The sequence below is a fragment of the Equus asinus genome, chromosome 2, assembly GCF_041296235.1.
Source record: "Equus asinus isolate D_3611 breed Donkey chromosome 2, EquAss-T2T_v2, whole genome shotgun sequence".
Taxonomy (NCBI): domain Eukaryota; kingdom Metazoa; phylum Chordata; class Mammalia; order Perissodactyla; family Equidae; genus Equus; species Equus asinus.
In genome coordinates, this window is record NC_091791.1 from 157,028,429 (window position 1) to 157,042,102 (window position 13,674).

Below are 13,674 nucleotides of genomic sequence, written 5' to 3' on the forward strand. Positions count from 1 at the left end.
AAACAATCTTCTATTGAAAGAAGGAATTTAGCCTAAGCTACATATCACCTAAAATAGTTGAGAATAGCATGGGCAGCAGGATTAAATGAACATAGCTACAAATGTTAGCTTTTTTCTAACCATCTTCCCTTTCTGCTTGTGTATTGGTTAGCTACTGCTGCATAATAAATTACCACTAAACAGTAGCTTCAAACAACATTTATTATCTCAGTTTCTGTGAGTCAGAAATTTGGGAGCAACTTAGCTGAGTGGTTTTGGCTCATAGTCCTTCATGAGGTTGCAGTGAAGATATTACAGTGGCCCTCCTTTATCTGAGGTTTTGCCTTCTGCAGTTTCAGTTATCTGTGGTCAACCACAGTCCAAATATATTAAGTGAAAAATTCCAGAAGTCAGTAATTCTTCAGTTTTAAAGTGTGTGCCATTCTGAGTAGTGCCCAGGACATGAATTATCCCTTCGTCCAGTATCCATGCTGTACAGGCCACCTGTACACTTTAGTAGCTGTCTCAGTTATCAGATCAACTGTCTGGTATCACAGTACGTGTGTTCAAGTAACCCTGGTTTTACTTCATAATGGTCCCAAAGTGCAAGAGTAATGATGCTGGCAATTCGTATATGCCAAAGAGAAGCTGTCAAGTGCTTTCTTTAAGTGAAAAGGTGAAAGTTCTCGACTTAAAAAGGAAAGAAAAAAACCATATGCTGAGGTTGCTAAGGTCTATGGTAACTTTTACCATAATGTTCAGAAGAACATTAAAATGAATAGCCATTGTGTAATGGACATAGTGTTGGTATGTGAAAACTCTACTTTTTTAAGTTGAATTTTAACCAAATTTACTTTCATCACAGGAAGCAATTCAGAAAATGTTTCCCTAATTTTAGTCTCATATTTTGATTGATACCAGAATAAAATGGAACTCTGGAAAAGATTTAACTAAAAAAAATTTATTTTGCATTTTATTACTTATTTCTTATACTTAATTAACTGCAACTCACTATATTTTAAAAACAATGATTAAAAATCAATAAAATAATGTACAATAGGGGTATTGGCAATTAGGATACGTCCACTGAAAACAAATTAGATAAAAACAAAAACCTTAAAAATTACAAACCTGAAAAATATTTAAGGATACAGAAATATTATTACGTATTTAAGTGGGAAAAGAACAGACTATACTATAATGATAGCATAATAACACATGTGTACACACATTCATGTGTACAGAAAAAACCCAAAGGCTATATTTAAAAATATGTATGTAAAGGGGCTGGCCTCGTGACCGAGTGGTTAAGTTCACGCATACCACTGCACATGTTTGAATGCCGGGTGTGGACCTACACGCCGCTCATCAAGCCATGCTGTGGCGGCATCCCACATACAAAGTAGAGGAAGACTGGCACAGATGTTAGCTCAGGGACCATCTTCCTCAAGCAAAAAAAAGGAGAAGATTGGCAACAGATGTTAGCTCAGGGCCAATCTTCCTCACAAATTAAAAAATATATATATGGTTATCACTGATGGTAGCGTATTTATGTTTATTTAAATTTTGCTATATTTGTCAAATTTTCTAAAATAGAAACATTTTGATTTTATGATAACTGTTCATAAAACATTTTGCCATGTCTTTAAGCTACAACTATTTTTACAATAATATGAATAATTATTAATACAAGGTATACATACAAACTTGGGTTCTTTTACAGTTATACTAAAACTATTAATACCTTTCACAGAAATTTGAAAAATACAGACAAGTACTGAAGAGAAAGCCCTATAGCTCAGAATCCCACAATCCAAAAGTAACCAACAAAAACATTTAACCTTTTAGCTGAGTAATGATGATAACATCACATAATTTTTGTGTTTTTATTATCAATATATTGCAAGCAAATAAATACCAAAAATTTTCATGGTTGCATAACAAAGATATACCTTAATTAATTCAACCATTCTCATTCTCCTATTTAGATTCATTCTTATTTTTTTTTTTTTTAAAGATTTTATTTTTTCCTTTTTCTCCCCAAAGCCCCCCGGTACATAGTTGTGTATTCTTCGTTGTGGGTTCCTCTAGTTGTGGCATGTGGGACGCTGCCTCAGCGTGGTCTGATGAGCAGTGCCATGTCCGCGCCCAGGATTCGAACCGACGAAACACTGGGCCACCTGCAGCGGAGCGCGCGAACTTAACCACTCGGCCACGGGGCCAGCCCCAGATTGATTCTTATTTTTTATCATTATTTTATACACACATCTCCAAAACTTCATGTAAAAAATTTTTGTGCATCTCTATTTCCTTAGTATAGATTACTGGAAATTGATCCACTGGACCAACAGTCATGAATGTTTCTGTTTGTAAGGCTTTTAAAAAAATACATATCACCAAACTGCATTCTAGAAAAAAACCTACCAATTATGAAACTGCTTTCTAGAAAAAAACCTACCAATCTACATTTTCTCCAGCAGGGCATCAATCCGTCAATCTCACGGATAAATACACTGTGGGGTAGTTATCAACTTTTAAACTTTCGGTAACTAAAAAATGTTAATTAACACTACCTGCTGATTACCAGTGAGATAAAACAGAAGGATGTCCACATACTTACAACAATTTGAAATTCCTTTTCTGTGAATTTTTTATATAAGTAATAAAAGTACTTTGCTTACGGAATGGGGTATCTTTGATGGTTAAATTTTGTTTTTTGTTCTTTTGTTTTTTTGGGGTTTATTTTTGAGGAAGATTAGCCCTGAGTTAACATCTGCCACCAATCCTCTTCTTTTTGCTGAGGAAGACTGGCCCTGAGCTAACATCCATGCTGTGATGGTTAATTTTATTGGTCAACTTGGCCAGGCGACGGTCCTAAACTGTTTGGTCAAATACCAGTCTAAATGTTGTTGTGAAGGTAATTTTCAGATGTGACTAACATTTAAATCAGTAGACTCAGAGTTAAAAAGAAAAAAAAAAACTACCCTCCATAAAGTGGGTGGGCCTCATTTTGAAAAGACTTAAAGACTGAAGTTCCCCAAAGAGAAAGGAAATCAGCCTTGAGACTGCCTTCTGACTCAAGACCAAAACATCAACTCACGCCCGAATTTCGAGCATGCATGCCTACCTGCCTACCCTGTGGATTTCAGACGTGCCAGCCCCCAATCACAACAGCCAATTAAACGAACAAACCAAATCAAACCAAACCAAAACAACTCCTCTCCTATAAATACACACACACACACACATATATATATATACACATACACACACCATATTGGTTACTATTTCTCTATATTTCCTGACAAATACGGTCTTAGACATTTTCTTAAAAATTTATATAAGCTGTTTATTTATTAAGGCTAGTGATTTCCTCTATATCTTTTATGTTTAGAAATTCCTTTCAAGCCAAACCACTTACTTGTAAGTCATCTTCTGCACCTTCAGCTTCATTTTTAAATGCTGGGCATCCTACAAAAAAACAGGTAAAAGTTAATTTCAGCATAGGATTTTTGTCTCAGATTTTAGTGTTACTGATTAATTGATGATATCATTGTAATGCTGTATAAGAATAATCAGAGATTAATCTGGGAAGCCTGGCAACCAGTCAGGTATTGGCCACGTATACTTGCAAAGACTCTTATTTGTTAGAACAATAGAGAATAAAGGGATTGTTTTCCTCTTCTACAGGTAAATTCCCAGTTTCTTACTAAAGAGATGTTTTCTGTAAAAGTGTACTATCTCTAGCAAGCCCTGCCCATGATCCCTCCTAAACACTTCAACTGCTAGGCAGAGTATATACACCACACCCCTCTGGTGTTCAGGTGACACCAACATAGGATTTATTCATTTTTTCTAAATACTCTGATCCAGGAAATAGCATTTAGTATCCAAAACTAAGATTTTAGTTGCTTTCGTAATGAAAGAAAATAAATGAGCCTCAATTCACTACTGATAATCAATGGCCAATTCTTGTTATTGACCTTTGTGCATTAATGTCTCTGTATAGGTTTTCATGGTGTCCAAGTGTGCCTTTAGTCCCAATAAACTAATAAGGAAGGATTTGTCCTAGCAAGTATTCTGAGTTTGTGCCACCCTTGAGATAAAGCTAGCATCAAGATGAGGACAAATCTGCCCTTTAGAAGGGGCTGCATAGTTTATTCTTATTGTCATGGAAGGCTAAGTAAGCGAAATTTAATAGGATTGTTGAAAGTTAACACAATGGCTGATAAAAATGTTAACCAACACGTTTAAGAAAATGTTCAAAAATAACGAGACAGGCTGAGTACTAGTCTATTCTACGTGGCTAACGGTTTGTAAGCTCCTCCTTATAAACTGTCTTTTAAAACATTAAACCCAAAATCTATTTGATCCTAGCGAAAGAACTTTGCTCTTAAGGGACATGCGTGTGGGCTTAAAAGTAATACAAAACTTTAAATAAACCATATAAATTCCAGGAGCCACGGATAATGATTTTCTTTTCAACATATTGGTTCTTCAACACTAGCTAAATATCAGAATCAAGTAGGGAACTTTTAAAACATGTTACTGATGCCAGAGTATAGTCCCAAACCAATAATGTCAGAATCTCTGTGGGGTGAGGCAAAGGGCATCACGTATTTTTAATTAAGTTCCTTGCAGTGGTTTGAGAACCACAACCACTGCTACAGAATCTGAGCATTCATATTTTTTTTTTCTAAATTCATAATACAACCATTTGACAAGTCCTCATCACATATGAAATGCATAGAAACTTCAAAAAACAAAAAACAAAAAAGGAATGCCTCAGCTCCACTCCCCAGATAGTTTGATTCAAGTGGTATGGAGTGGGGACCAGTTATTCTATTTTTCAAAAGCCTCCCAGGTGATTCAAATGCACAGCCAACATTGACAATGCTGATCTAGGGAGAATTTATAGGTTTTTGTAATAAAAATCAAACGAGTGCTATAATTTCATGGAATGTTTTTCTGAATCGAAAATTAAAGACTGTTTGTTTACCAAACTCTTTAAAGTGGCTAATTATTTAACCACAGTTTCATGTACTATCAGTATAGATTTGTACTAAGCATTTCCATGTTCTTACCTATGCTCTATCTCATAATTAGTTCATTTCGTCTAATTTTCCAATTAAAATGTCATCTTCAAAATATACAAATTACAATGCTAACACATTTTGATTCAATTACTCTATATAGAAGCTTATTTCTATTAATAGAGATAATTTTCCTTCCTAATTAGAAAAACAAATCAAGTTTTAGTTATGACTTCTTTTGGGGGAAGAAATAGGTTTTAATGTTATTTTTTTTGTTGTTTAATTGAGCAGAGGCTAGTTTTATATGCAAATGTATTCTTTCTCCCTTAAAAACTTGCAAGCTTTAGAGTTAACTAACCATCAAGCAGATCACTAAGATACACAAAGGGATAAATGGGGTTGTGGTCTCTGCTAGTCCTCAATAATAAAATCAAGTAAAGAGTTAAGAAGGGATTTGTCATAGAATAACTGAAGTCTACATATATTTGATTAATAGAAATTTTCTTTTCATGATTATCCAAACAAGGATATGACTGATATAGCACACACACACGAGGATTTTGAAAGTTCTACCTGACTCTTCTCCTCTTCTTCAAGCTCTTATTTTAAAATACTTAACTTATCTGAAGGCTGCTGTTAATGGGCTCTTCAAGATAATACATGTAATTGGTATATACTGTAATGTGACAAATATAAAACAGACTAAGAAGCCCATTATTTTATCTTTACCTACAGTGAGCTTTCAAAGTCTGATCACATGCCACAAAAGCTGACTTGCTTAAAGTTACTCTACTCTACTATATATAACTGATAAACAAATTTAAAAAATAGTCAAGAAAACCTACCTTGAGAAATATCCTCTATAGCTCTTCGAATGCCTCTATCAAAAGCCCTAGCATCAGCAGGACTTTGAAAGGTAAGGCCAAATTTCTTGTCATCAATCTTCCAGTGGTGAAATGTTGGAGTGACCTTATTGTAAATGAGGTCTTTTTTAAGCATACATTCCAAAACCACCTGCCAAAAGTTAAATGCCAAAAATTACTATACATACATCAAATGCATGTGATGTAGCTCTTAAATACAAACTGAGGTGAGAAAAGAGCTATTAAATTTTAACAAGAACATTTCCCCCATATATTAACACAGAGGTCTTGATACTTAATCTAATTCACAAAGTCACTCAATACAGAAATCAAGATGCTATTAAGGAGGATTCTGGGAAGATGGCAGAGTAAGAAACACCAGGAGTCTCTCCCAGACCTAGACAACAATTGCACTGACAGCATCTGTCTGATGTAACTACGTTGGAACTCTGGAGTCTGTTGAAGGCTTGTAACTTCCAAGGGAAGACATGGACAGTAAATTGCAGTTAATTTCAGTCAGTTTCACCTATTAGTACAGTAGCAGCTCCCCATCCCGCACTCCCAACCCCATGGCAGGGAGCTATGTATGTGTTCCTGGAGCAGCTTGCACACAAATTACGGGAACAAAGGTGGGTAAAAAGGACCCTGTCCTCCAAATATCAGGGATCAGTGCTCTGGTCACTGACTACTGCTTCTCATCACAGAGGTGCAAAGAGGAGGGCAGCCATCATTTCTGTACCTTCCCTCATTGTTGTAAGTCCCTCATAATCAGAAGGAAGTGACTTCCAGGGTTATTTAAAAGACCAGCACTCTTTTTTACCCATTGTATTTCACTTTTTCCCATTTGGGGAGACAGATACTAAAGACCAGGACATTCAAAAACAACTACATTTACAGAAAAATTAGAAAGTGACTATGCACACTGAGGGAAAGGCTCAGAAAAAGACAAAAGAAGACCTTAAGTTTATACCTCAAGCTGATCCTCCACACAGAGACAACTTACAACAATCCAAAAACCGGCAAACTCCAGAAAAGGGGCACAATCTAATATCCAGAGTTACCACATTGTTAGATTCAAATGTCCAGTGTTCAACAAAAAATTCCAAGGCATACAAAGAAACAGTAAAGTGTGGCCTGCTGAAATGAAAAAAAATAAATCAACAGAAATCGTTCCTGAAACAGACCTGATGCCAAATCTATCAGACAAAGTCTTTAAAAAAAAACTGTGTTAAAGATGATCAATGAACTAAATGAAGATATGGAGAAAGCCAAGAAAATGATGTATGAATAAAATGGAAATATCAAAAAAAAGAGACAGAAAACCAACAAACAAAAAAACCAAACACACAAAACACACACAGACTAAAAAGAAATTCTGGAGCTGAAAAGAACAATAACTGAAATGAAAAACTCACTAGAGGGATTCAAAGGCAGATTTGAGCAGGCTGAGGAAAGATCAGTGAACCTGAAGATAGGACAATAGAAATTCTTGAGTCTGAGGAACAGAAAGAAAAAGGATTGAAAAGGGGCCAGCCCGGTGGCACAGTGGTTAAGTTAGCACGCTCTGCTTCGGCAGCCCAAGCTTCACCAGTTCAGATCCTGGGTGCAGACCTACACACCACTCAACAAGCCATGCTGAGGTGGTGTCCCACATAGAAGAACTGGGAAGGATTACAACTAGGATACACAAGTATATACTGGACCTTTGTGGAGAAGAAAAAAAAAGAGGAAGATTGGCAACAGATATTAGCTCAGGACCAATCTTTCTCACCCCCCTAAAAAAAAGCATACCTTAAAAAAATAAAGATTAAAGGAAAGCAAACAGAGCCTGGGGCACCTGTGGCACACCACCAAAAGGACCAAAATACACACTGTGGGAACTGCAGAAGAAGAGAGACAGAAAGGGGCAGAGAGAATATTTGAAGAAACAATGGTTGAAAACTTCTCAAATTTAATGAAATATATCAATATAAACATCCAAGAAGCTCAACAAACTCCAAATAAGATGAACTCAAAGACAGCCACACAGAGACAGAGAGAATCTTGAAAGCAGCAAGAGGGAAGAGAATTGTCACATACAAGGGAAACTAAACAAGAATATCAGATTTCTGTTCAGAAACTTTGGAGGCCAGAAGATAGAGGGTAGATATATTCAAAGAGAAAAACTGTCAACCAAAAGTCCTATATCCGGCAAAACTGTCCTTCAAAAGTGTGGAAGAAATTAAGACAGTCCCAGATAGACAAAGGCAGAGGGGTTTGTCATCATTACATCTGCCCTGCAAAAATGCTTAAAGGAGTCCTACAAAGTGAAATGAAATGACACTAGATGGTAACTTGAAGCCATATGGAGAAATAAGGATCTCAATAAAGGTAACTACATGAGCAATTATAAAAGCAGTACTATCGTAACACTGGTTTTTAATTGCACTTTGTTTTCTATTATATTTAAAAGACATTTAAAGAAAAAAAATTATTAGTGCAAAAGCTAGTTATTACTGTAACTTTGGTTTGTATCCACAAAATTTAAGAGACTAATGCATTTAAAAGAAGTATTAGTTTATATTTCTGGGCACAAAATGTATAATGATGTAATTTTGTGACATCAACAACCAGAAAGGGTGGGAACAGGGCTGTAAAGAAGCAGAATTTTTGTACGTTATTGAAGTTAAGCTGATTTATTTATTTATTTTTTTAAGATTTTTTTTTTTCCTTTTTCTCCCCAAAGCCCCTCAGTACATAGTTGTATATTCTTCGTTGTGGGTCCTTCTAGCTGTGGCATGTGTGACGCTGCCTCAGCGTGGTTTGATGAGCAGTGCCATGTCCGTGCCCAGGATTCGAACCAACGAAACACTGGGTCGCCTGCAGTGGAGTGCGCGAACTTAACCACTGGGCCACGGGGCCAGCCCCTGAAGTTAAGGTGATTTAAATTCAAATTCAAGTGTTAAAACTCTACCTTGTTAATGTAATCTCCATGGTCACCACAAAGAAAATAGCTATAGAATATCCACAAAAGGAAATGAAAAAAACATTTAAATGTTTCACTATAAACAATCAACTAAACACAAAAGAAGATAGGAATGCAGGAAATGAGAGGTAAGAAAGCTATAAGGCATATAGAAAACAAATAGCACAAGACAGAAGTAGGTCCCTCCTTATTAGTAATTACTTTATATGTAAATGGATTACACTCTCCAATCAAATAACAGAGATTGGAAGAATGGATAAAAAGCACATGATCCAACTATATGCTGCCTACACGGAACTCACCTTAGATGCAAAGGCATAAACAGGTCAGAAGTGAAAGGATAGAAAAAGACATTCCATGCAAATAGTAACCAAAAGAGAGCAGGGGTGGCTAGACTACTATCAGATGAAACAGACTTAAATCAAAAAGGTTACAAGAGACAAAGGAGAACATTGCATATTAATAAAAGGTTCAACAGAGCAAGAAGATATAACACTAAACATTTATGCACCTAATGACAGACCATCAAAAAATATACAAAGCAAAACCCAACACAGTTGAAGGGAGAAATAGACAGATCCACAATCATAGTTGGAGATTCAAAGCCCCCTCACAATAATCAACAGAACAACCAGACAGAAGGTAAATAAAGAAATAGAGGACTTAATACAATAAACCAATTAGACCTAACAGACATCTACAACACACTCTACCCAACAACAGAATACACATTCTTCTGAAGTGCACATGGGACATTTTTCAGGACACACCATATGAAAAGGCCAAAAATTAAATCTTAATATATTCAAAAATACAGATATCATACAAAGTATATTCTCTGACCACAACGGGATGAAGTTAGAAATCAATAACAAAAGGAAAACTGGAAAATTCACAAAATTCTGTAAAATAACACACTTTTAAACAACCAAGCGATCAAAGAAGAAATCACAGGCAACATTATAAAATACTTACAGACTGAAAACAAAAACACAACTTACCAAACCTTATGGGGCACAGTGAAAGTGGTGTTAAAGGGGAAATGTACCGCTATAAATGGTTACACTAAAAAATAAGTGGGAGCCGCCCTGTGCCCAAGTGGTTCAGCATGGCACTCCACTTCGGTGGCCTGGGGTTTGCTGGTTCAGATCACGTGGGGGGACCTACACACCGCTTGTCAGGCCACGCTGTGGTGGCATCCCCCACACAGAAGAACTAGAATGACCTACAACTAGGATATACAACTATGTACTTGAGCTTTGGGGAGGGAAAAAAAAAAAGAGGAACCAAAGTCAGAAATAAATTGAAAATCTGAAAAATCTGAATAGATCTATAACTAGTAAGGATATTGAATCAGTAATCAAAAACCTCTAAACAAAGAAAATCCTGGACCTGATGGCTTCACTGGTAAATTATATCAAACATTTAAAGGACTTATACCTATACTTTTCAAACTTTTCCAAAGACCTGAAGAGGAGGGAACACTTCCTAACTCATTCTATGAGACCAGCATTACCCTGATACCAAAGCCAGACAAAGACACTAAGAGAAAAGTACAGACCAATTTCCTTGTGAATACTGATCCAAAAATCTTCAACAAATACTAGCAAACCAGATTCAGCAAGCCTATTAAAAGGACTATTTACACTGTAACTAAATGGGATTTATTCTTGGACTGCAAGAATGGTTCACCAGATGAAAACTGATCAACGTAATATGCCAAATGAACAAAACGAAAAAAAACATGTGATCATCTCAATTGATGCAGAAAAGCATTTGACAAAATTCAACATCTTTTTATGATAAAAACACTCAACAAACTAGAACCATAAGGAAACTACCTTGACGTATTTGAAAACAGTGCCAAGACCATTCAATGGGGGAAAGAGCAGTCTTTCCAACAAATGGTACTGGAAAAACTGAATATCCACGTGCAAAAGAAGGAAGTTGCATCCTTACCTAACACTTTATACAAAAATTAACTCAAAATAGATTAAGGACCTAAATAAGACCTAAAGCCATAAACCTCTTAGAAGAAAACATAGGACAAAAGCTTTACGACATTGGATTTGGCAATGATTTCTTAGATATGATGCCAAAGGCACAGGTAACAAAAGAAAAAATAATTGTGTATTACTGCTCACTTTTTCCCAACTCTATGTCTTATTGATTGAAATCAGCTATGGTGGGAGTATGTAAATGCTCTAAATCATTGCCTTTTTCCCCTCTGTTGGAGAGCTGATTGTTAAACCTTTACCAGGATATCACTGAATATAACAATTGTTGGTAGTAAGTCTTGTTAATTCTGAAATAAGTAACCAAGAAGGTGACTGAATTCTGTCCTGCCTGCTTAGAGACAAAGTAATGAAACTGTCTGAAGAGTTTTGTTTCCTACACTTCGATGATTCTACATGTATTAGAAAAGAATGAACAAGTATCTAGGGCTTTTACACGCCAGCACTTTGCCATGGCATTTTGTAAAAATTTACTATTTGTCACAACAACCATTTTGCAATAATAATAAAATTCATAATTAAATTAAATTCTGGAATTCAAGAAGTTGAAATTGGTGTTATAGATTACTGCAACGTTTTTACTGTATTCTTAAACAGTGGGAGAGTAATATGCATTTTGGAAAACGATGCTAAATTGCCATTGTTAAAAAAGGGGAGGACATAAACAACTAGTTTGGTCCTATAGTTATTATTACATGAAAATATCACTAAATTAATTTTTAACACATGAAAATATTGCTGAACTAACCCCTCTCTTAAATTTTCCAATGCTGTATTCCAACTATTTTCTCTCAGATAAATAAAATCTCAACATGATCTACACTCATCTCTACCACTTGTTCACAAAGGGCATCTATTTTTTAGAGGCTCCCAAAACACAAAGAGAAGTGAGTTTTAAAAATGGGCTTTAAAATACATTGAGGAAATGGGGAGGATAATGAAGTAGCTCTTTGACTCACACAAATACCTTTGCAAGAAGATGTTCCACCTAAGTCATGTAAATATTGAGGTTACACATCCCACCACACACGGTAATTCTAATAGTAATGGGCATATAGGAAGTAGAATTCAATGTTTACCACATTCATGATTGGCATAATTAGCAAACAAACTGTAGACAACGGCAATTACATTTCTGCTAAGAGATTACAACCAATCAATCCAACATCACCAGGTGAGTTATTTGCTCTGTAGGAAAAATAAAGTAACAGGATAAATTATTTCTGGCCAATAGGGAGTTATATCTATTAATTACCAATATAGTAAACTAAAAGGTACTCTACTGGCCTGAAGCGGTTACAACTCTCCCAGAATACAAAATAAAATGAATAACTGTAAGTTTTGCTAAGACTATCCTAAAAGTAAATGCCAGAAACCATTAAAAATATAATCTTACAAATATTTTATATACAGTTGTTAAACCTGAAACACGTCTTTAACAAATTCTAACTAATAGTTGAATATACTTCTTTCTGGGCTTAAGGAGTTCTGGAAATACATGAATTTCATCAGACCTCTATGATAACCATGAAGGACATTTATAAATTAGAGTAAAGATAAATTTAAAAGTAGATCAGTGGGCCTGGCCTCATTCCTACCCAACAGATAGATTAAATTACTAAACAGAAAAGACATCAAGAGTGTAAACAGCAAATGTAAAATGAATATTAAATGCAAGACTGGCTCAACAAGAATAACTACAAAAGAATACGTTGCCAAAGTAATTTGACATCAATAACCCTTAACTGACCCATTAAGAATGTGGCTAATTAACAACGAAGAACAAATTAAAGAGTCATGTTGTAGAATCAGTACTAGAACTTTCTGAACATTTGATCATCTACAAGTATACTGGGATTAGAAATGAAGCATTATTATAAAGGAAAAAGTAAACATATAATGAAAAATTTTAAAACTAGAAAAAGAAACAACAAATTCAAAAGCACTTAAATGTTTATTCTGACTACACTCAAAAAAACCTTTTTTAGACTTTTACATACCAACAGACCTAACCAGGTTGGAGCAGAATACAACTGCTGCAAAGGGACTGGCTGAAGCCAGCTTCAGGAAGGGGACTGTAATAATGAAGAAGGAAAAATACAACTATGTAGGGTATTTGGTAGGACAGCTTTGCATTCCTATACAGATCTAAACACAACTAAGTTGGTTAAGACATACAAGTCAAAATTCTTTTCTGGCTAGATAAATACTTCTGGAACCATGAATATTTTAATAAGATCTTAGTCTTTCAATCTAGTGGTAACAAAAAAGAACATTTATTCTTTTAGTTTCTTCTGTTTAAGGCTAAATAGATGTTATTTATGAAAAAAATACAGATGAACAGGTGAACTTTAAATAGAAAGAAAAGTGAAACTACTGTTAGCATAAATATATTGAAATCTGATATAGATGAAGGGAAAGAGGGAAGAGTAAGGCTAAGAGTTAAAAAAGAAAGGGGAAGAAGAAAGGTGGTTAATGAGAATGGAGATTTACATGAATGAAAAGTGTCCAAAATAAAGTCACCAAGGTATGAATAACAGAAGGAGCAGGAACAGGACACATACACTTCCCAAGAAGAAAAATGTTAGCTCTGTGTGAGAGGAATTTGGTAGCAATTAATTAAGCTTGTGGGCTTTGCAACTAAGACCAGCTGGGTCCCATCCCGTCTCTACCACTCATTATCCATCTGGCGGTTGAGAATTAAATGAGGTAATGCATACAGAGTACTCAAATAGTGCCTGACACATAGTAAACTTTCAATAAATATTAGTAGTAATGGTGATGTTGGTCACCAAGTGATGCCACGAGCCCATAATAGA

The 13,674-nt window shown here is 35.4% G+C and overlaps 1 protein-coding gene across 1 annotated transcript in view; it reads right to left on the reverse strand.

Moving 5' to 3' along the window:
• SPRED1 (sprouty related EVH1 domain containing 1) overlaps positions 1-13,674 on the reverse strand; it is a 120,986-nt gene that overhangs the window by 36,124 nt on the left and 71,188 nt on the right. The window contains exons 3-4 of the mRNA XM_014847329.3: positions 5,858-6,026; positions 3,401-3,450 (exon numbers count right to left, since the gene is read on the reverse strand). Of these exons, the coding sequence (XP_014702815.1) occupies positions 3,401-3,450; positions 5,858-6,026 (219 nt within the window). The remainder of the gene's footprint in view (positions 1-3,400; positions 3,451-5,857; positions 6,027-13,674) is intronic.